At 36.1% G+C, this 21,470-nt stretch overlaps 2 protein-coding genes across 2 annotated transcripts in view; one reads left to right on the top strand and one right to left on the bottom strand.

The window, feature by feature from the left end:
* LOC105214487 (transcription factor GAGA) overlaps nucleotides 1–18,913 on the top strand; it is a 47,863-nt gene extending 28,950 nt beyond the window's left edge. The window contains exons 4-10 of the mRNA XM_011187936.3: nucleotides 12,726–13,499; nucleotides 14,673–14,811; nucleotides 14,990–15,427; nucleotides 15,567–16,124; nucleotides 16,249–16,351; nucleotides 16,421–16,601; nucleotides 17,234–18,913. Coding sequence (XP_011186238.1) covers nucleotides 12,726–13,499; nucleotides 14,673–14,811; nucleotides 14,990–15,427; nucleotides 15,567–16,124; nucleotides 16,249–16,351; nucleotides 16,421–16,601; nucleotides 17,234–17,536 — 2,496 coding nt within the window. The 3' untranslated portion in view covers nucleotides 17,537–18,913. The remainder of the gene's footprint in view (nucleotides 1–12,725; nucleotides 13,500–14,672; nucleotides 14,812–14,989; nucleotides 15,428–15,566; nucleotides 16,125–16,248; nucleotides 16,352–16,420; nucleotides 16,602–17,233) is intronic.
* On the bottom strand, nucleotides 17,796–21,251 carry LOC105214491 (uncharacterized). The gene is made up of 3 exons (XM_011187949.3): nucleotides 21,031–21,251; nucleotides 20,825–20,967; nucleotides 17,796–20,752 (listed from the first exon to the last, which is right to left on the bottom strand). The coding sequence occupies exons 1-3, from the start codon at nucleotides 21,106–21,108 to the stop codon at nucleotides 20,317–20,319; spliced, it is 657 nt and encodes a 218-aa protein (XP_011186251.1). The 5' UTR covers nucleotides 21,109–21,251; the 3' UTR covers nucleotides 17,796–20,316.
* Nucleotides 21,252–21,470: the final 219 nt, after the last annotated feature.

The following is a 21,470-nucleotide window of genomic DNA, read 5'->3' as shown; positions in this document are numbered from 1 at the left end:
ATTTGTATAAAAATTTTCGAAAACTTTACGGAAAGTTGGAAAACTCGTTGCGCAAGTGTTCGGTATAAGAAAGGCATTTTGTGATTTTCGTTTTTTGTTTTTTCTTCGAGTTCGTGTTGTGATTTTCGGCTTTGCAAGAAAAGTGTGCGATACGGTTTTAAAGCCAGCAAATAATATTGACATAGTAAAAATCGAATAGCAGCGCTGACAAGTGGTAATGTTTTCGAAGCAATTTGAAAAGATTTTTTTTTTAAAGATATTTCAAAATTTTTACAAAAATAAATTAAAAAGGAATTTTACATTTTTTTTTCAAAAAATAAATTAAAAAAAATTAAAAACTTTTTCAATTTTTGTAATTTTTTTTATAATTATTTTCTCAAATTATTTATTTATTATTATTTTGTGTTACACACTGTAGCCGCACATATGTTTACCTATATAAATAGTTGAATTATTAGTATTATGAGATGCGTTCATCATCCTAGCCACATGCGCCGCAACGCATACACATGTCTAACTATCTATAAATTTATCGAGCTGGCCTAGTCTGTCCCGTCGACTACGCGACTACCTGTCGACCTGTTAGCCTGCATAGCTTGCTTGCTTGCCTTGGCTGACATTGAAATTTGCTGCAGTAAAATTATAGTACTTGTTTTTAACATCATCTCCTTTGGTTTAATGTCTTTCTTCGAGTGCATGGGCAGCATATCTTGGTTGCTGCTTCTATTGCCGTTACATATACTATATATATATATTTTATACATGTGTATTGGTGCCGGCTTGGTTACAACCACTAACTAGTATGTGCAGAGTTACAGCTCAGCTAGCTAGCTCATAGTATAGGTTGGTGTCTGAAGACTGCGTCGCACTCGCAATGCACTTACCTTACCTTACACCTTACGTCGCGCAAGTATAATACTTACTTGTTGATTTGTGGCTTCGTTTTCCACGTTTTAAGTCAGTTGCTCAAGTAGCGCGAGCCGACAGAACGACAGACGCAAAGAAGACGTGTCGGTTGGACGGTCGGAAGATTGGTCGTTTTGTTCGTACGTTTCGTTTTTGGATTGCTTGGTCCCCGCTACCATACACCTTACCTTTGCCCAGGCTGTGTTTCGCATATTTCTTTTATTATTATTATTATCATCATTTTCATTATTTTTTTTTTTTATTCTTCATTTCTCTTGTATTTGTTTTATGTTATTTGTGATTTCTTTGCATACTTCTTGTGTGTGTTTCATATTTGTTTTTTTTTGTGTGCGCTTGATTCGCGACTTTTGTGTTGTTATCTTTTCCGCGTTTTTCGTAAGTTTTCCTTTCGTTTTGATTTTCTAAACACACACAATTCGTTCTTTTTTTTACGACTTTGAGTTTCAATATTTATTTATGCAGGGTTTGCACGCTTTGGCGCACTACTTCGTCGGCTGATCTTATTGAAATTGCATCAAATACATACAAACATACATGGGCATAGGTGTTTGTGTGTCTGTTTCGTTGACTTTGGTGAAAGTGTGCACGTATTAGTCATATAAGCAGTAGTGTTTTCTCAATCGAAAAATTACGGTACTCAAGCCAATCGATTGCATATAGAATGTGCATACTACATACCACAACAACATATTATTAAATGTGGTTGTTGTTGCCTGTGTTACAAATACAAAAATTTCACTTGATCCATTGCAATGGTCAAACACAATAATACAAAAACAAAGCATTGAAAAAATAAACGGAAAAAATATGCGTATACGATCGATCCACCATTTTGTTTGATTGCTGTTGTTTGTTGCTGCTCTCGGCGTTGCTGTGTGCCATGCCATGCTGCTGCTGCTGCTGTATAGTTTTATGCTGAAACGCTGAAATCGCCGACGCTTCGTTTCGAGCTCAGCTCTAGCTGGCAAGAGTCAGCATTGCGTATGCGTCGTTGTTTGGCTGTGACTCTGGCTCTGACTTGGTTTGGTTGGTTGGTTACTCGAAGTCATTGACGCTTCTCTGTGGTGGCTATATGCGGTTGCTTCAATTGATATTGATTAATTATTTTCTACTCGTACGCAGCGCGTTTGCGTACAGCTAGCTGGCCGTCTTACAATCCGGTTCAACAACACATGCCCCAAAGCCATGGCTCACCACTGCTTCCAACTAATATACCAATAATATATTGATATATCTACCTGTGTATACATACATACATAGCTAAGTCAAAGTCTTATGGCACATAATAGTGTACAACAATATAATAATCTCAAAGCGTTACATTTCATATTGAAATCACATTAAATACATACATAACTTAAATATATACAAGTACATATATGTATATAAGTTTGTATGTATGCAAAATGATCACTCATTTATTTGTTTGTGTGCGTGCTTACCTTGCTGACGATCGCAATAACGTAATATTTAGGTCTTCCTGCTGCACAACCAACTCAACGACAATTCGGTACAACAATAAATATTTAAAACAAAAACGGAATTTATGTCGTGCAGTTGTCAGTCCTTTCGACTTATTATATATTGTACTAAATTTTGTGGTCACAAATACATATGTATATTTAATTTTTGTATTTGCACTTATGAACTTGAGTATATAACGTTCAAAAAATGTTTACATGCAGTTTACTTTCCTAATTTGCATTTCCATGTGCATCTACAGTGTGTCAGAAAAGTTTATGTACATTTCAACTCATTGCCTTGCAGTTTTTATTATATGTATGTGTCGCTAAAGTAATTCTAACAAGGTCATACATGAGAACTTTTCTTATATATATATATATATTTGGCGTAGGAACCGCTTTAAGCGATTATAGCCGCATCCACCAGAGCGCGCCACTCATTCCTCCTTTTTGCTTTTTGGCGCCAACTGGAAACACCAAGTGAAGCCAGGTCACTTTGCACTTGGTCTTTCCACCGGAGTGGAGGTCTTCCTCTTCCGCGGCTTCCTCCAGCGGGTACTGCATCGAATACTTTCAGAGCTGGAGTGTTTTCTTCCATCCGTACAACATGACCTAGCCAGCGTAGCCGCTGTCTTTTTATTCGCTGAACTATGTCAATGTCGTCGTATAAATCGTACAGCTCATCGTTCCATCGTCTGCGGTATTCGCCGTTGCCAATGTTTAGAGGACCATAAATCTTGCGCAAAACCTTTCTCTCGAAAACCCCAAGAGTCGTCTCATCGGATGTTGTCATCGTCCACGCTTCAGCGCCATACATCAGGACGGGAATAATGAGCGACTTATAGAGTTTGATTTTGGTTCGTCGAGAGAGGACTTTACTTTTCAATTGCCTACTCAGTCCAAAGTAGCACCTGTTGGCAAGAGTGATTCTGCGTTGGATTTCAAGGCTGACATTGTTGGTGTTGTTAATGCTGGTTCCCAGATAAACGAAATTATCTACAACTTCAAAGTTATGACTGTCAACAGTGACGTGGGAGCCAAGACGCGAGTGCGCTGACTGTTTGTTTGATGACAGGAGATATTTCGTCTTGTCCTCATTCACCACCAGACCCATACGCTTCGCTTCTTTATCTAGTCTGGAAAACGCAGAACAAACGGCGCGGTTGTTGCTTCCGATGATATCAATATCATCGGCATACGCCAGGAGCTGTACACTCTTGTAGAAGATTGTACCCTCTCTATTTAGTTCTGCAGCTCGTATTATTTTTTCCAGCAATAGATTGAAGAAGTCGCACGATAGTGAGTCACCCTGTCTGAAGCCTCGTTTGGTATCGAACGGCTCGGAGAGGTCCTTCCCGATCCTGACGGAGCTTTTGGTGTTGCTCAACGTCAGCTTACATAGCCGTATTAGTTTTGCAGGGATACCAAATTCAGACATCGCGGCATAAAGGCAGCTCCTTTTCGTGCTATCGAAGGCAGCTTTAAAATCGATAAAAAGATGGTGAGTATCGATTCTTCTCTCTCGGGTCTTTTCCAAGATTTGGCGCATGGTGAATATCTGGTCCATTGTGGATTTTCCAGGTCTAAAGCCACACTGATAAGGTCCAATCAGTTCGTTGACGGTGGGCTTTAGTCTTTCACACAATACGCTCGACAAAACCTTATATGCGATATTGAGGAGACTTATACCACGGTAGTTGGCGCAGATTGTGGGGTCTCCCTTCTTATGGATTGGGCAGAGCACACTAAGATTCCAATCGTCAGGCATGCTTTCTTCCGACCATATTCTACAAAGAAGCTGATGCATGCACCTTATCAGTTCTTCGCCGCCGTATTTGAATAGCTCGGCCGGTAATCCATCGGCCCCCGCCGCTTTGTTGTTCTTCAAGCGAGCAATTGCTATTCGAATTTCTTCATGGTCGGGTAATGGAACATCTATTCCATCGTCATCGATTGGGGAATCGGGTTCGCCATCTCCTGGTGTTGTACTTTCACTGCCATTGAGCAGGTCGGAGAAGTGTTCCCTCCATAATCCCAGTGTGCTCTGGACATCCGTTACCAGATTACCTTCTCGGTCCCTACATGATAATGCTCCGGTCTTGAAACCTTCTGTTAATCGCCTCATCTTTTCATAAAATTTTCGAGCATTACCCATGTCGGCCAGCTTTTCAAGCTTTTCATACTCACGCATTTCGGCCTCTTTCTTTTTACGTCTGCAAATGCGTCTCGCTTCCCTCTTCAGTTCTCGATATCTATCCCACCCCGAACGTGTTGTGGTCGATCGCAACGTTGCGAGGTAGGCAGTCTGTTTTCTCTCCACTGCGGAACGACAATTCTCATCGTACCAACTGGTTTTTTGGCGTTGCCGGAGACCAATTGTTTCGGCTGCAGCGGTATGCAATGAGTTTGAGATGCCGTTCCACAGCTCCCTTATATCGAGATGCTGATGAGTGCTCTCAGAGAGCAGGAGTGCAAGTCGAGTAGAAAATCGTTCGGCTGTCGGTTGTGATTGCAGCTTTTCGACGTCGAACCTTCCTTGTGTTTGTTGACGGGCGTTCTTTGCTGCACAGAGGCGAGTGCGTATCTTTGCTGCTACTAGATAATGGTCCGAGTCAATGTTTGGTCCTCGGAGCGTACGCACGTCTAAAACACTGGAGACATGTCTTCCGTCTATCACAACGTGATCGATTTGATTGCGCGTGTTTCGATCAGGGGACAGCCACGTTGCTTGATGAATTTTTTTATGCTGGAATCTGGTACTACAGACAACCATATTTCGGGCCCCAGCGAAGTCGATCAGCCTCAGGCCGTTTGGCGATGTTTCGTCATGGAGGCTGAATTTTCCGACTGTTGTGCCAAAGACACCTTCTTTACCCACCCTGGCGTTAAAATCGCCAAGCACGATTTTGACATCGTGGCGGGGGCAGCGCTCATAGGTGCGTTCTAGGCGCTCATAGAAAGCATCTTTGGTCACATCGTCCTTCTCTTCCGTTGGGGCGTGGGCGCAAATCAGCGATATGTTGAAGAACCTCGCTTTGATGCGGATTATGGCAAGACGTTCATCCACCGGGGTGAATGCCAGGACTCGGCGACGTAGTCTCTCTCCCACCACAAATCCAACACCGAATTTGCGCTCCTTTATATGGCCGCTGTAGTAGATGTCACAAGGACCCACCTTCTTCCGTCCTTGTCCCGTCCATCGCACTTCTTGGACGGCGGTGATGTCAGCCTTTAGTTGTATGAGGACATCAACCAGCTGGGCAGAGGCACCTTCCCAATTAAGAGTCCGGACATTCCAGGTGCATGCCCTCAAATCATGATCCTTAGTACGTTTGCAGGGGTCGTCATCAAAAGGGGGGTTTCTCATCCGAGGCTCGGTGTTTGTTTTCATTGGGGAGATTTTTTTATGTGGTGGGTCCCAAGCCCTACGCACAACCGCACAAGCGGGATTCGCCTTCTCACTTTAGCTCGCCTCCAAACGGATGTCTGTTAGCTACCCAGGGGATACTTGGTCTAAAACCGGAAGTCGTGAGCTGCTTGAGTCATATGCAAAAGAATCGTTCCTGGCCACTCCCAAGTGAATGGCAATCAGAAACTTTCCTCACTTGCGTGAACTTCTACATATGACCCCATCCCTCCCTTTTCTTACTTATTATTAAAATTGTGTAAAAATTGCGCTACATTTGATAAAAAAATAAAAATAAAATTACGAGAGTGATTCAACGAAAAAATAATAACGAAAAATCTTTAGAACTTTCCGAAAATCATTGTTTTTATCAAACTAAATAAAGTGTTTTTCAATAAGAGCGTTACAAAAGAAAGCACATACATTCGTTGCCATTATATATGGAACTCGATTTCTTTTGCATGACCACAATGGGCACACTTGCCCAGACATTGCATCCAATTTTCGACGGTTTCAAGCATAAATCGGTCGATACTGCTGCAATTCAACGTTCAATATTCGTACGAAGTTTATCAATCGTCGCTGGCTTGTTGGCATAGACCACAGACTTGACATAGCTTCGCAGGAAATAGTCTAACGGTGTCTGCGTTGCATGAAGGTTGTCTATAAGTATAGGTATTACTTTTTCCTTATCTCACTAAAATCCATCGTATATTGATTCAATCAGTCGGTCCTAACTGATTTATGAGCATCGACCATAAACTTAACGCATTCCCGCAAAAGTATTCTGATGAAGTCTATTGGTAGTTCGTTTCTTAATATAATTCGGAAATTAAAAGTTTATTTCATTAAATTGCTGCTGGAACTATTTGAACCAAAGATATTGACATGGAGAAATATAAAGTTTCGAACAATTTGCCTTTTGGGTTCATTAGTGTTCGGTCCATAATAAGCTTTTAAAAATAATGCATCAATAATGCCTTTGGTATGTAAGTTTTAACAGACTGCATCAGTTTTGGAAATAAGAGAGCCTAGACACCGTCTTCAGAGTCTCTTTATGATAGTTCGCACTATATGTTTACTGATGTTTGCGAAGCGCTCTGTAAGTCTGTTCAAAGAACAAGTGACTTGGAAAAAAATTGGGGGTTTTAACATGAATATCAAGCTTTTACTTTGTCAGTTGGTTTGACAGTAGGAAATTTAGGTCGAAATAATAAGGTCACGAAATCAGATGACTTATTGAAACGCATACTTTTTGTAACATTATTCCGCAGATTTGAAGATTTCCGTAAATGCGTGAAAATGTTGATATTGTGTTATGATATCAAAGAGGCTTCTGCCATCACGTATATTTCCAATAGTATTTAGTAAATGTTAAATCACAACAAATGTCATACAATGACAGATATGAAAAAATCATTTGAAATTAGTGTTCCTCTATGTTGGTTTAGTTTAGTACCATAAAATATTGGAAAGTTCGCAGTATTGCCATATTATTATTTTATTTATGAAATTATATTAGTTTTTCATATTTTTTTTTTAATTTTTCCTAGTTATTTTTTATATTTTTTTTGCCTTTTCGCAATTTTGTGTGTTTGTAATTGTTATTGTAAAATATCGGTTAATTTTACTCAACAAAATAATTACAAATTTGTTACGAATTTTGAGAAATAATTAATCATAAACTCCATTCCACAAAATAATTATGGATAATTTTTCATTTTACTATAATTACGCGCCTCATATTGGTTTCCAATAGCTCGTGGATTACACAAAAATCAGCTTCACCGGCATCCCACAGGTGCTTTTACACAAGAAATAATAGCGCTTAATTAAGTGAATATTGAAAATGAAATCAGTTATGCAATATGCATGAACCAATTCCGCAGAATACATACAATCAAACACATATTCAATGACATAAATATATACGCACAGGCCTACATACAAACTTACACAGCGCAACACCTTGCTTGCTTGCAATGATCAATCTATTATATAATTTCGTTTTTGTTTTTCTTTCTTTCTTCTACCATTTTCTTCAATACCGAAATGTTATCCTTGTACAACAACAACAATAACAATAGCAACACTGTAAGACCATAACACGATCACAGTGGGTTACAACGCCAACGACGAGCATAGAGAGAGCGAGGAGTAAAAAGCGTACCAAAAATAAATATTTATTATTAGGCCATTCTATTTTTAGAGAGATAGTGGTACCTGCATGAATGGTTGTCCACCACTTACAACATATGACACACATACATATGTACATATATACGCACAGACATGCATATGGATGGATGTAAGGTGTGTGGTGTGTGGTGTGAGCATGTAAACATGTTATGCATACTGACAAGCATTTAAAGTAGACAGGATCATGGTCAAAGCGTACACGGTTACAGCATATCCAAGCCATAGATATATGGAGTACGTATAACGCTATAACGCGTAACCTGTTCCGTAAACCTGTACCACCGCGTCTAGTAGTCAGTATGGTAGTTGGCTAGTCACTTTTCTGGGCCATGGTTCGTTCGTTCCACACAACCACTGCCTCTCATCATGTTGCTTATGCGACGGACGGCGTTGCATTTTATACCAGTTCGACTCCTTTTGCGGCAGTTAATCAAATTAAAGCAACGTCGGCGCATAACTGTTAAATTTTCTATGTTTCATTTTCTCTTTTCCTTTCGTTTTCCTTCGTCTTTTACTATGCCAAGTGTGTGTACACAAGTTTTATTAATGTTAAGGTGAGCATTTGATGGCTGGTAATATGGGAGTGGTAGTGTCCTTTTCGACATTCCTTTTTCGGTAATTTGACACTAAAATGTCCGAAATTTATATAGTTTAATATTTTTTGGTGAGAAAAGGGTTTAAATATTATATTTTTTATTCTTCATAATTATGAATTAACCCAATTTTGCCTTAAAAAACTACGAATTACATTATGCCCAAAGTTTTAAATATGTGGAGTCAGCTTTGTATATCTGAAATAATGTCAGTTTGAATTTTAGATTAATTTTTTTCAAGACAAATTAGTCAAAACATTTTTAACATATCAATCCCAAAATTTTCTAACAGTTTTCACTGCATAAAACCCTGAAAATTTGTTTACAACCACATAATAAATACTTTTTGAATTTTATAAATGTGGCCAGATAGTGAACTGATTTTGTGCCGAAAGAATCTTTAAATGTTTTTGAAACTAAAAAATAAATCAAGAAAATACCAGACGATGCAGAGATATTGCATTGTTCATGAATATTTTCTATTCAAACCCAAAAATTAACTGAACATTTTGGAATATTTTAAAGTACTTGTTCCCAGCAAAATTCATCCTATCCCTGTTATAGTGATTTAAAGTGATGGAAACATTTCAGACTGGTCAGCTTTGGCTAGACTAAAATTAAAATACCTTCGATTGTCTGGGCGAATTGGCTAGGGTTGTTAATACCGGCTCCAAAGCTTTGCATCGCTACATAAGAAACTTGATACTGGAACATTTTTGCTTCACAAAACATTTGTGTGTGAACTAAGCTATGAGAACGGAGATTATGGCGATTATCTCATAAACCCAACTTAACCAAGGTCCAAAAATTGGAAGGTTTTACTATAATTCACAAAGAAATGTTTATCGTACCTGCTACTGCTAAATGTAATAGTAATTGAATTTAAGAGTTTTTCAGGAATACTGTTGATGCAATCTCGTAATGTGGCAAAACATCAGGTGTTCGGTATTATCGTGATCATGTCAATGTTAAGTGAACTTTTAGTTTAAACAAAGTAGCAAATCTTACAATTTAAAGTAAAAATATTTTGTTATGAGACAATATTAGATTTGAAGATATTATAATATATTTTCTCGCCCAAAAAAGCTATAACCGCAATTCATAAACTCTCGCCTAACCTCGGAACTTTCGATTCAAACGAACTTTTGATGTTAATTTTCCATTTCTCTGTTTCTCTGAGAGCCATTTTAATTCTAAACGCCAACAACAAAAAAAAAAAACAATATGCGAGCCAAATATATACAATTTATTTGTGTTTTCTAATTTTATTTTTTTGTTTTGTTTTTAGAAACTCATAAATAATTAATTATGTATCTGCGATGAACTCTCTAAAAGGTTCAACATTTGGTTTGACTCCACAAAAATCTAAGCTTCAATTTTTGTTGTAAGAACAACAACCAATTGATCGATGTACAGGAAATGGCAAAGCGGATACACTTACAAATATTATTTTGGAAAAAATCAGAAAATGTGAAATAGTGCGCTGAATTCTCCATATGTTCATATGTATGTCGCTAAAGCCATACAATTTCACAAAACATATGTATGTAGCTGGAATTGTAACAGAACGTTATTGAAAATTCATCGAAGTAGTGCTAATAATACATGCATATCATATATATATATATGTGTGTGTTTATGTATGTATTTGGGAAGTCAGTCTAACTTTCACGTTGAGCTGGCTTTATTCGGTCAAAGCGATTCGTTTACTTTCAAGCTGTGACTACCAAGTCTTTCTCTAATTATAAATTATCGACAAGCGCACGTATACAAACACACGCATGCTCACATGCATATACTACATATAATAAATGTATAAATATTTTGAGTGTATAGCAAATTGGTTATTACGTATACATACATACATAGATACATATGTACGACTGTGGCTGTGGCCATAACCATGACTTGATTTGAGGTCAATAAACGACTGAGAACGCCGCCGCTATGAAAATCGTCACTTTAGTTGTGTAAAACGCGTAGATTGGAAAAAGTAGCGATGAGTCTTCGATGGATATCGCTATGCGGTGCTGTGCCGTGCCGTGCTGTGTTGTATATTTGAGTTTGTGAGAATTTAAACAAATTTCGCAATACGAACAGGTTTTAAAACGTGCAACAAAACTCCCAAACACTCGCCACAACACTCACTATAAGTTTCTGCTCACACACACACCATCGCATGCTTAACATATCACATCATATGTGACTGTATGTTTGTAAGTGCGGACATTCATAATATTTTTCTCAGCGCTTTCAATGAATTCGAAAATGAACATTCAACACTCGAATTGTTTTATGAGCATAAATCTGAATGCACAGCCACACACACACCGGTTCATTTGAGCATTTGTTCTCTTCTACAGGTATATATTTATATACATACATACATACACATAAATTTATTTGTTTGTATTGTTATGTATATGTATGTGTGTGGTGCCTTTGCCGGTAATGACTTGATCGTTCTTTTGCGGTAAGCATTCGCAAGCGGCTGTTGAGTGTCCGTCGTAATTTTAATGGTTAATAAGAAGTTTCTACCAGCACCTCACCTCGTCGACGCACAGTTTAATACCCCCTCTTTGGCGTTGACAATTCACGCATGAGTTATGTACTTATGTATGACTGTATGTTTCTTCTAAATTACATAATTTGGCGGTGCTCATTACAGTAGCCTTTAGCAGTTTTATTTTACCAAATTAATTAAGAACATGTTTCTTCCAAATTTTTATACAAAAAAAAAATATAATTCAAGTTACTTTTGGTTTTAGTTCAAAAGCATATGAATTTCTGGTTTTATGGTTTGCCAAATGCTATGACAGTTCTTTCACGACAAAAATGAAAATGTTTTACAAACTCAACATTATCTCTTTTTAGCATGAAACACCTTTCGCACCATTTAATAGATCTTCAAAGTAGATATTAGCTGCTCTCCATTGTTCTCATGTCTAAATATTTGGTTAATGAGCAGCCTTTCTTTACGTTTTCAGGAGTACTAATCTCACTTTATTTTCTATTGACAGTTCATGATTTATTTAAACTCAACTTGTATTGCAATCTTGCAGTATACGTTATATGAAGGCTAACAAATGTTTAATAGCTCTCTAAATCACTGTAATCGCTTATTCTAGATACCTCTGTAAAAAATATACTAAAACCGCTCTTTTCTTTCTTTACATGAAACTTTTGTTTTTATATCATCAATCGTTAATTGCCTCATTGCTGTTTTTAGTTTTTGGATTAGGTAAAAAGGCCTTTACCAACAAAAAATTAGTGGACTCTCTAAGAACAAACCTTATGTTCATTAAATCTTTAAAGCTACAAAGACAGCACCCACGGTATTAGGTAAGCCTGACCGCCCAGACAGGGAAAAATTTCAAGTCTTTGCCGGCGGAGAGCGAAAATATTTACATGCGATGTCAAGTTTAAGCGAAAAGTAATAAAATCGGTTCTAAAACTGTATACATTTCAGTAATAAGGGTATTAAGGACCTTCTTGAAAAGATCTTCATCACTTTACTGAATTATATTCAAAATATTTACTCTTTCGGGAATCAAAGCAGGAACACTTCGACTACGGGTGAGAAGGAATGGGAAGCCGTTCCAGTGCCATCAAGGGAACCCTCCTGAAAAACGTCGACGACATACAGAGCTATACCGACCGGGCTTCGGACGCGACAGACTTTCGACAAGCACTAAACGCCTTTCACAGAGGAGCCAGACTCAATATTTGTCCTGCGTGCAAAGAGTCCCCTCATGACACTAACCACCTCTTTGCATGCCAACTAAACCCCACTGATCTAACACCCCTTTTTTTTGGTCCGACCCTATCGAAACAGTTCGTTTCCTGGACCTCCCGTTAGATGACTTCTATGACAATTAATTTAGGCTTGTCGGTTCAAGCAGGTTTGGGTAACCGTTACAACAACAAAAGGAAAAACTCAGATCAGTAAAAAAAAGTTGCATCAAACGTCGGCATCAAATTTAAAATATCTAAAAGTTTTTGCTGTTTTGAAAACTAAATGATTAACGGATTGAAATTAAGGACGACATATTTTATCCATATCTACTTACTTTAAACTAATATTAAATTATATCAATTGTAACTAACCTCAAAATTTTAATAATTTTCATATTCCAGGGTTTATTACGTACAGCCGAACAGCTTAAAATCAAGGGACTTTGTGAGACAGCCGAAAATACAGACGATCTAAACGATTCGGCTACAGCTACAATCACCGTATCGGAGAATATACAGCAAGCCGTTGTTGGTAATATCGTGAATGCTACAGTAGCAACGGGTCAACTCTCACCCAATATACCACATCAATCGCAACAGCAGCAACAACAACAGATCACCACTAATACGGCAGTGCTCACGCATAATATTGGCAACGTGACTACAGCAAATACACAACAAATTGGATCTGCCACAGCGAATGTCACTGGACAGTTAGTTAGTGCGGGCACTGCGGTACAACAGCAACAACTTGGACGTAAATCTCGTGTACGTAAGCGTTCCAAGTCACCAGATATACAACATCAAGTACAGAGTACACAACATCCACAAACTATTTTAATACAGAATCAAAATCAAGCCGCTATCGTTAGTTTACAACAGACGTCATCTGGTAATTATATACCGGTATCCGGTGTACAAACGGTTAGCACTAGCGGTGTTGGGCAACAGCAGACGGTAATCACTGGTGACGATTCGGATACGGATAAACCGTCGAAAATCTGTAAGACAGAAACAGCGTCAGCGTCACCGACGTCCAGCGTATCTGGTGTATCGGGCACGAATAATGCTGGAAGCGTAACGACAGTTGCAGCACCAGGTACAGCGATTGTTACGCAGATTGTAGTCGCACGAGACGGCAAAGATAAAAATATGACTAGTTTAGGAATGGGAATGGTGAGTACATACAACTAGATATCGATGATATCTTTATGAAATAAGCTATGGGATTATAGGTTAGAATTAATTCTATCTAATAAAGATCGATGAAAATAGTGAAGTGGTCTTTAAAGTAAAATCAGGGAGAGGGAGAAAAGTGGAATGTTAAGAAAAGTAGCTATTGTAGATAATTTTTTTCTACTTTCATGGTACTGCAACCGCTGTCAAGCTTGAACCCAGAGCCAAAACATGTTCGTTCGAAAGGATTGCGCTCTGCCTTTTAATTATTTACTAGAGCGCAACCTAAGCTTATTTTGGAATAATTTGAGAAGGTTACTTTCAATGAGCTTTAAACTGACTTAAAGATTACAACTTACTGATCCAAGTAGGTTCGGTTCGCCGAAAAAACCGTCCTAGACTGGATAAAATTCGGGTCAATTCCGGTAGCGTCGAAGCAGCTATTGTGATCGTCCGTAAAACAGTTTAAAGACACTTTTTTACAGCTTCTTTTCTGAAGTCGGTGTCCACGATAACTCAAAAAGTTATGCACCGATCGTATTGAAATTTTGCACACTTGTGCAACATAGAATTGACTCCCAGCCAACGGTCCCATTTTATTTATTTTTTGCTTCTATTCGATTTTACAGCCACAAAATGGCGCATTTTTAGGGCTAAAAACGTACTTTTTACCTTCACCGACCGTTGAAAAAATTAAAAAATAATTTTTCTTTTAAAAGGGCACCGTTGGCTAGGAGATATACTTCTAAAGAACTAATTTTTTTTTATCCCATGTGTTTCAGATGATTCTACGATCTTATATCCGGGACACCGCAATGTGCGGAATTCCGTTGAGTGCCTACTTCAAGTGGCTGCAACTTCGTTGATTTTCGACATTTTGTAAAACTGATTTTTTGTAAAACATATTTGAAATGTCACTGAATAATATGATAATAAAACTATTCAAAAATATTCAGTAGTTTTCTCAAAAAAAAAAAAACTTCAAAAACGCTTTTTTTTTGGCCCGTTATACCATACCCCCCCCCCCCCCCCCCCTTAAAGAGAGACTTCGAAAATGGGTTTATCCGTAGTAAAATGGTTGTTGTTTGCGTTTATTTATATTATATATATAATTCAATTATATTTACTATATAAAAATGTCAAACAAATTAATTATTTATATTTTTTCTTTAGAATGGCGGAATTCTTGGAGTGCCAATGGGCTTTTTAGATTTTGCACCAGAACCACCAGCACCATCAGCCACACCTGTAACAGTAACGGAACATGTCGATTTATCATGTAATCCTAATACCGACACTCGAGATTTATCAAGTGAGTTTTCGGTACTCTATCTTATTCTTGTACATATGTATTTTTGCGGGCAAGACAACTAACTACTTGGTCCTACTAAATACATATTAAATAAGTTTTAGACACTACCGTTATTGAAAATCATAAAATTTATATTTACCATAAATATAATAAATCATTTAATCGAATACCATTGTAGACCCCACCGAAGCACTGGATATCGACAATCATTTAGCCCAACACATGATACAACGGCTTGATCAATCTCCGATGCATGCTATACATCATCAGACCGGCGATGAAAGTAATTCGAATTTAGTGCAGCATATTAAGAGTGAGGTGATTGATGCGAAACAGCAACAACAAGTGCAGCAACAGCAACATCACCAACAGCAACAACATCAATTGCATGCTCAACAACTCTCACAAAATCAAGCACAGCAACAGCAACATCAACAGCATCAAGTACACCAACAAACAGCACACTCACATACAACACACGTCCAACAGCAAGCACAATCACATCAGGATCTAACCGGAGCAACAGTAATGGAAATCGATCCAAGCCAAATAAAACATGAACCGGGAATGATCATAACACCGGAAATCGTTAATATGATGACAACTGGGCATATGGGTAGGTGATCGATAGTGTAGTGAAATTACTTAAGGGAAATCGATTTTTATATAATGATGATCGCTTAAGTTTTAATTTGTCTACGAAGGGTTTAATTTTCAATTTAATATATTTTATTTAAATTTTCACCCGTTTGCAGATATGTACAATTCTGATACAAGTGAGGATTCAATGATGATAGCAAATGGCTCACCAAATGATCAAACTGAGCCACATTACACTAATTTGGACCAACAGCATGTGGATGGTAAAGGTCAGTTTAATGGTCCCAAAACTTGGACTCAAGATGATATGAATTCAGCTTTAGATGCATTGAAGAATCAAAATATGAGTCTTACAAAAGCATCAGTTACATATGGTATACCATCGACAACTTTATGGCAACGTGCCCATCGTATGGGCATTGAAACGCCAAAGAAGGAGGGTGGTACGAAATCATGGAATGAGGATTCTTTAAATAATGCTTTAGAAGCCCTACGTTCTGGGCAAATATCAGCAAATAAAGCGTCCAAAGCCTTTGGTATACCATCGTCGACTTTGTATAAAATAGCGCGACGTGAAGGTATTCGTTTGGCAGCACCATTTAATGCGGCACCAACAACGTGGACACCAGAAGATTTAGAGCGTGCATTGGAAGCAATACGTGCTGGTCATACGTCCGTACAGAAGGCCAGCGCTGAATTTGGCATACCAACGGGTGAGTTATATGAAATTTTCAAATTAAGCGATTTTGAATAATAAAGCACAAATTTATCCTCAATCTCGAATTTATTCTCATTTCTTATCATATTTCATTAAAAATACATTCTGCTTCTCCAAAGGCACCTTATACGGCCGTTGCAAGCGCGAAGGTATTGAGTTATCACGTTCGAATCCCACACCATGGTCGGAAGACGCAATGAATGAAGCTCTGAATTCAGTACGGTATGTTAGCATCTACTTTTTTACATAACCTTTCACATTTTTTAATCAACTGCATTTCCTTTGTTACAGAATTGGCCAGATGTCTATTAACCAGGCCGCAATTCATTACAACCTTCCCTACAGCTCTTTGTATGGTCGCTTTAAGCGTGGAAAATATGACGTTACTAATACCAGTAGCACCTCCATTAATAATGCATCAGGAAATACTTCGGGAAGCATCGAAATTATCGAACATAGTCAAGAAAACTCGGTGAGTTAGAGTTTCATGCAAGAAAATATGCATTTTAATCACTTTTTTTCGTTAATGTAAAAGGCGTCTTTTTGTTTGTTTGTTGTTGTTTTTTTTTTAATTTAAATTTCCGTTCAAAGTACATATTTTAAATTGAAGCAACTATTTCCAACATAATAATTGTGTTTTATAAAAAAAATATCAAGCCAAATGTAACAGCTGATCAACAGCTGATTTATGTAAATAACAACACTGAGTTGACAAATTGACAGTTAAAGTGATATTTAGAGACTAAAAATGGAAAAAAATAAGTTTTTCTGCATTTATTACGCGGCAATTTCTCTAAGCTTTGATAAAATCATTGAGATTAGGAAGACATTTATTCATATCATTTGTTTATCAACTTCATTCCATATTTTTAAATATTGCTGTGATTAATACCTAATTAAGCTTAGTTAATAATGAAAAATTAAATGTATTAAGTTAGATAATGTTAATACAATGACAATTTCAACAGAATATAGGGTCCATTGTGATACAGCGCCTAAAGAGGAAGCCATAGCGGTAAAGCGAAAAGCGTTAGAGCATAGGGCGATTATCAAACTACATTACATTATTTATTTAACGAACGTCTCAATAACTAAATTATAAAGTTACATATATTTCAGCAACAGTTCCAGTATAGTCCGTCGCCACACCAACAACCTCAGCATGGCGGTCAAACTCAATCACAGACACCTCAACATTTAACTCAGCATGTTGTACACATTCAACAACCACAGACTCATCATCAGCAGCAACAAGTACATGCTCAACAACAGCAACATATCCAGCAGCAACAAGATGTTGTAACATCCAGCAGCCAGGTGGCACACAGCAGTGCAGGTGCTGGTCAACAGCAGCAACAACAAATTCAACAGATCTATCATCATCACAGCACGCCGGAAAGAAGTTGAGAATCACTGCAACAAGCAGCTAGCAACAGCAACTCAACAACAACTAACAGCAGCAACAACAATAAGAGGAAGAAAAACTCGAAAGGTAAACGTTGAGAATGGCGGCGGCGGCAGCACAACACCAGTGATGTGTTTTTGCGTACGACGGTTTGCAATAAGAAAGTGAAACAACAACAACAACCATCACAACAACAGCAACAGCAAATACGAAGAACTAAACAAGTTACTAAAAGAAATTTAAATGCGAAGAAGGCAAATGTAGAACGTCCAAAATTTCAATTAAAATTATTTGCGGGCATTTAAGCATTGAATTTGTTTTTGACAAATACTTCGTTGAAATGATGGAATTAAAAACCGTTAAACCGAATTATAAAAAAATTATATATGACGAAAATCTATGGGGCTTTTTGGAGTATGATGAATGATACATATACATACATAATAATGATAAATGATTTGAATTAGTAACTAATAGTGAAAGCAGCGTTCAACATAACAAATACTTTCCTATAACTAAACAGAAAACAGAAGGAGTGTACGCTCCCACGTTCACACTCCTTTAAGGGAAAAGTTTTAGAAATACACACAAAAAATAAAAAAAAAAAAACAAAACAAAGAAATAAATGGGGGACGTAGAATGAATTAAGGGCGTATAATAGTATTCACGAATGCCAAGTGATTGTCCACGGGTTTGACCATAAAAACGAAATAAAGTTTAATTCACTGATGTTGAATATATCCTTAACAAAAAAAAAAAGAAAAGAAAAATCAAATGGATTATCCTTTTGCATAATAGAAGAAAATGGATTTGAAAAATGAATTGTATTTTTGATAATTGAATAGTAGCAAAACAATATTGAATAAAATTAAAATTATACATAGTAGATGGATGCACTTTTCGGACGAGTAACGTACGAAACAGAGTCAAAGTCAAAATATTTTGGAGTCGTGACAAAATTATCAATAAGTTCTTTCACCACTAGATTTAGTGCTAAACAAAAAATAGTTTTTATCTTAACATAAACATTACACGGTTTTGTCAATCAAAACTAGTAATAGATACAAAAAAAAACCTAGGTTAAAATGTAACACGTTTACCGAAGTGAATTAAAAAAAAATATATACAAATAATTGAAATAGAATTATTCGATTGGTTTGCGTTCATCTTTTGGCTTTTCGTTGAATAATATTATGTATGCGATATACTTACAGATGTATGTAGTAGATGCCTAAAATAATGTTGATAATTTCGCTTGTAACTAATAGTTAAGTTTTCTTTTGTTCCAAACAACAACAAAAACTACAAAAAAATGAAACATTCATTGAACAAAAATTGGATATTTTTATTTTAAAAATCTATATCACTCACATAAAACCCACAAAAAAAACACACTCACACACCGGGGAAAAAAAATAAAGGAACTTTTTAATGAATTGCTAATGCAAGGATGAAATATCAAAATTTTTAATTTATACTATATATATATAATATATATACAAACATACATACATAGTTAAATGCAAATACAAAGTATACAGAAAATATTAAATAATCACGACACATCATGCTATATAATAAATCATAAATTTAAACATAAATCTAAAGAAAAAAGAAACATCATCAAACAGAAATTTGTTGCTGCTGCTTTGAAATATTGAATAGTAAGAAAACATCATTGTGGCGAGTTAACTCCACAATGATAATCTAATGTTAAACAGAAATCATAAAATAAAACAAAAAATTAAATGTAGTTATTATTACTATTACTAAAGCATTCATATTTAAATAGTATGCAATATAAAAAAATATAATAAAATGCAAAACTTTCAACATGGCAAGTGTGGTTGGTGTACACATTAAAAAACCGGCAACTTCGAAAACAACAGGATCAAAGAAACAATTTGACATTTTAGTTTCTTCTGTTCTTGTTACAGCGTAAATTTTTTGTTCTAATTTCTTTTGCACAACGTAAAGTGACATGGCGCGTACTGATTTGCATTATAATATTTAACTTTAGTTAGTTGTGTATAAACACTACATTTATTCAAGTGAATTCGCATTGCTGCAAACTCGATTTAATTCACATATATAGATACATATATCCTATGGCATAGCATTAAGTTAACACATAATTTATTAAAAATTAGTGCTGTATGTGCAGTCTTCGGTGAGCGCTTGCAAAGCAAGACAAGATTTTAAGCAAAACGCAGTTTTTATAGTGCACGCTTTTATTTTGAAACGAAAAGCTATACAAAATTAACAAAAAATAAAGAAATTAAGAGCGGGTTGTGTTAACTGTATTGAAATATGTATATCGTATATGACCCATAAGCACATATTCATAATTGAGCAAATGTATTTTCTCCAAGCAACGATCATACAAAATATCAGCTCTTCTGGTGGACCCAACCCAATTACTAGTGGCTTAATTAAAAATGCTGCTTAATAAAGCGTCAATTTAGTTATGCGGCTGATCTAGTTCTTTCTCTAAGCAAAGATACAAGTGAGTTTAAAACTTATAATTTTTAGAACGGTTTGGATTTTAGTTGCCGATAATATGCTATGAAATGATAATTACAAAAACTGTGTACATAAATATATTATGGCAAATAAATATGAATGTAAAAATCACTTTGTCCACTGAATACATTATTTTCGCTAAGCAACATGGATTATAGGAAACTTTACTTTAATTATGGTTTAAGTACACGTACACTTTTCATTAGTAAACTTACATTAAAATTCTATATTAGTTATCACTTTTATGCATAAACTAAAACTAATCTGGCGCTTGATCGGAAGTAGCTGTTGAGTTTATCAATTGGAAAATGTCTGCAAATTCTTCGTATGTATTGTTACAATAATACATGTCGATGATAAGGTCTACATCCGATGCTGTTAATAGTGTACTAGACTTCGGTAATACCACAATGCTAAATATATTTAACGACTTTTTGTCACCGTCTACTACAGTGTCTGCGAGCACTTTGTTTAATATATTCATATTATTAAACAATACAGCAAAGCATAGCATAAAACGTTTCAATAGAGATCCTCTTGAAAATGCTTTGTACCCTTCATGTGCAAAATATTTATTTTGTTCATTTTCCCAACAACCAAATGCATGTAGATCCAATACAATTATATGAGGTTTGTTGGCCCACTTGTGTAAATCAAACAATATTTTAATTACACCTTCAATATTATCACAACATCTGAAAAAATTAAAATATATAGCAATATATGCAAATTGGATCGCAACTAAAATATATAAAAAATATATTTACATGAAAAACAAACGCTGCAAACTTTGTTTATTTTTGTGCACTTTCATTCCTGCCTTTTCCATTAATGGTAAGAGTTCAGGTGATGCTGATGAACGTGTGATGACTAGCACTGTTTTACCCAATGGAATCAATTTTAATAAGCACTGAAAATAAATTTAATTCAAATATTACAAAGCAAGTACTCATTCTATATAAAAAATACTTACACCGTAAAGTTCGTCATCATATTTCTGATTTTTTGTTAGAAATAATAAATTCTTTACACTTTCTGAAGTCGTATTCATAACTTAACAATTTGTGTCTATTTTTACTAGTGTATAGATTAATATTAACTCATTAGCAATTTCTAAGCGGGAAATTTATTTTATTTTATATTTATCACAATATTCCTTATACTGTGATGTAAACAAACTCATGGTTGCCAACACCATTAAAGTTAATAATACAGCGATTATGGTTGTCGTGAGAAATTTTATGCACATTGTGAATGGTACATCGGCAAAATATCACCCAAGAAGGCTGCATTGAGCAAAATACTTATTTGTTTCCAAAATTAAACATTAATTTTGTTATAAAACATAATTTCAGACATAAATATTCTTTATTTTAAATGTAAAAATTAAATAAATTAATTTAATCTGTGGCG

Source organism: Zeugodacus cucurbitae, chromosome 6, assembly GCF_028554725.1.
Source record: "Zeugodacus cucurbitae isolate PBARC_wt_2022May chromosome 6, idZeuCucr1.2, whole genome shotgun sequence".
NCBI classification, from domain to species: domain Eukaryota; kingdom Metazoa; phylum Arthropoda; class Insecta; order Diptera; family Tephritidae; genus Zeugodacus; species Zeugodacus cucurbitae.
Note: the sequence above shows the minus strand (reverse complement) of the source record. Positions and strands in the feature narration are given on the sequence as shown.

Bases quoted from the DNA above. Each gene is read 5' to 3' on its own strand.
- LOC105214491 (XM_011187949.3), bottom strand. From the start codon at position 21,108: ATGAATACGACTTCAGAAAGTGTAAAGAATTTATTATTTCTAACAAAA. The intron at 20,968-21,030 runs GTAAGTATTTTT...ATTTATTTTCAG, and splicing joins ATGATGACGAACTTTACGGT to TGCTTATTAAAATTGATTCC. The intron at 20,753-20,824 runs GTAAATATATTT...TAATTTTTTCAG, and splicing joins TTGCAGCGTTTGTTTTTCAT to ATGTTGTGATAATATTGAAG.